The following is a 2,538-nucleotide window of genomic DNA, read 5'->3' as shown; positions in this document are numbered from 1 at the left end:
GTCTTCTTGAGCCATTTTTAATTGTTTAAAAAGCATTGTGACTTCTTCTAATTTTTCATTAATATTCATAATTTTAGAGGTGGTCTAATCTTTAGATTTGTTGTATCGATTTTATTTTGGACTTCTTCCTTCTTAGGAATTTCTTTTTGGAAATATTTATCAAAAATCTGTTCAATTTTATTTATTATATTAGGTTCTTCTTTTTCTTTGTTTTTCTGAAATTTTAGAGAAACTAGAATTTCTTCAAGCATATCTATTATAGAATTTAATTGTGGGTTAAAAGTATGATGAAGATGGGGATAATTGTCTCCTTGATAACATTTTTTAGAAATTCCATGTGAAATATAAGTTTTTTCGGGTTTTTGAAGTCCTTCAATAAAACTTATAGTAAAATAAAGATTTTGAGAAAAATCATTTTGTATTGATTTTAAGAATTCGGTGTCATTGCAATTGATATTAGTTAAAATCATTAATTTTTGATCGATTAATTTTGATAACTTAGTTATTTCTTCTCTTAAATCTTCTAATTTACTTTTTTCCATAAGGTGACGCTTTTTTAGTAAAAGGCTACGGTTTTATTAGGTGTTGTGATAAGAAGTGTGGTTTTTATGTGTGGCTTGAATTTTGCCACGTAGGCATCTTTAGGAAAAGTTGTTTTTAGTAACTTTATGTAAGTGGTGCCTATAAAGTAATACACACCATTGAATTGGCGCTAAAACAATTATGATCTCTTGTAGATTCACCTACCGCCTTTCCCTCCTCATTTATATCTTCAACCTCCAAACTGAAGTTTTATTAATAAAAAAATAAAAATTTATGTACAATTAAATTTTATGTAAAATTAATAATTAAAAATAATTAAATAATTTAATTAATTTAATTAAATTTTTATTTAATAATTTTTAATTATAAATTTTATATAAAATTAACTGGACCTAAATTTTTACCTACTAATAAAAAATCAATTTGAAAGTGCATCCTCAATACTAGTAGTGTACTACTAAAATAAAAGGAACTTGAATTACTTGCTCCCAATCTTTTTATGAATTCCTTCCACTCACTTAAAAACACACACAAAACAAAATGGAAGAAAGAAGTGATTCCTATGCCGAAGCCCCAAAATTAAGTCTATCTTGGTCTACGCAACTTTATATTTCTTTCTTGACTGTTACAACTGACTTTGCATGCCGCCCTAACGGCTCCGTCAACCGCCGTTTCTACAACTTCTTCGACCGCAAGACCAAACCCAAGGCCAACCCCGTTAACGGGGTCACCTCCAAAGACGTCATCGTTGACGCAGCAAAAGACGTTTGGTTCCGCCTATTCGCCCCCTCCTCTACCACCGCCCATGATGTCACCCTCCCCGTTGTCATGTACTTCCATGGTGGCGGATTTGCATTCCTCTCCCCAGCTTCCGTCGTTTATGACGCACTCTGCCGAAGATTTTGCCATCAACTCAATGCTATCGTTATCTCTGTCAACTACCGCCTTACGCCGGAGCACCGTTACCCTTGCCAGTACGATGACGGATTCGCAGCGATGAAATTCCTCGAAGAGAATCCCTCGGTCCTGCCGGAAAATGCTGACTTGGCAAAATGCTTCCTCGCCGGCGATAGTGCTGGCGCCAATTTGGCGCACCACGTGGCAATTCGGATTACGCAATCGGAGCTCCGAAGAGTCCGGGTCCTCGGTTTGCTCTCGATCCAGCCGTTCTTCGGAGGCGAGGAGCGAACCAAGGCGGAGATCCAACACGATCGGGTGCCGCTGGTGTCGGTGGCAAGGACTGATTGGATGTGGAAGGCGTTCTTACCAAACGGGTCGGACCGGAACCACGGGTCATGTAACGTATCGGGTCCAAATGCTTTGGATATTTCAGGGCTTAATTACCCAAATACCCTTGTGTTTGTGGGCGGGTTTGATCCGTTACAGGATTGGCAAAGAAGATACTATGAGTGGTTAAGGAAATCAGGTAAAGCGGCTCAGCTAATTGAGTATCCAACTATGTTCCATGCCTTTTATGTATTCCCTAATTTGCCTGAATCTTCTCAATTGATCTCACAAGTCAAAGATTTCATCGCCAATAGGGTGTCTAATTCCGAATAATCATTAGTATCATTATTAAGTTGACTTTCTTCACAGTATGCTTAAAAGTTTATTAATTTTCTCTACTAGAGACAATGCTTGATACCTGTCATATGGTATTAAAAATAAGACTAAGATTAAAATTAAAGTCTGTAAGTTTGTAGATGAATTATTATCACTTTATCAGTGAATCATGTGATGATGCAAAATTTAATAAATGTAAAATTAATACTAGATAATACTTAAATATTAGTTTTTATTTTTTTATATATTTTAATTGACGATAATCAGGTTTGAACTCTTTGAGTCTTTACACACTTAAACAAGGTACAACCAGGAGCATGGGCAATTAACATAATATGTGGTAATCAATGCACAAATCAGCCAAAGGTCAAAACCCAACCGCACCTGCCCTATCAACACATGTGTGGGTGGCGTTGTCCGATAGTCTCAACT

The 2,538-nt window shown here is 36.1% G+C and overlaps 1 protein-coding gene across 1 annotated transcript; it reads left to right on the top strand.

Annotated features, from left to right (window-relative positions):
- Positions 1–1,004: 1,004 nt before the first annotated feature.
- On the top strand, positions 1,005–2,329 carry LOC112801763 (probable carboxylesterase 18). Its single transcript, XM_025844672.3, has one exon. It carries the CDS (start codon positions 1,084–1,086, stop codon positions 2,101–2,103), a length of 1,020 nt encoding a protein of 339 aa, XP_025700457.1. The 5' UTR covers positions 1,005–1,083; the 3' UTR covers positions 2,104–2,329.
- The last annotated feature ends 209 nt before the right edge of the window (positions 2,330–2,538 follow it).

The sequence above is a fragment of the Arachis hypogaea genome, chromosome 5, assembly GCF_003086295.3.
Source record: "Arachis hypogaea cultivar Tifrunner chromosome 5, arahy.Tifrunner.gnm2.J5K5, whole genome shotgun sequence".
In the NCBI taxonomy this organism is placed as follows: Eukaryota; Viridiplantae; Streptophyta; class Magnoliopsida; order Fabales; family Fabaceae; genus Arachis; species Arachis hypogaea.
The sequence above is the reverse complement of the archived record's forward strand: the minus strand, read 5'-3'. Positions and strand labels throughout refer to the sequence as shown.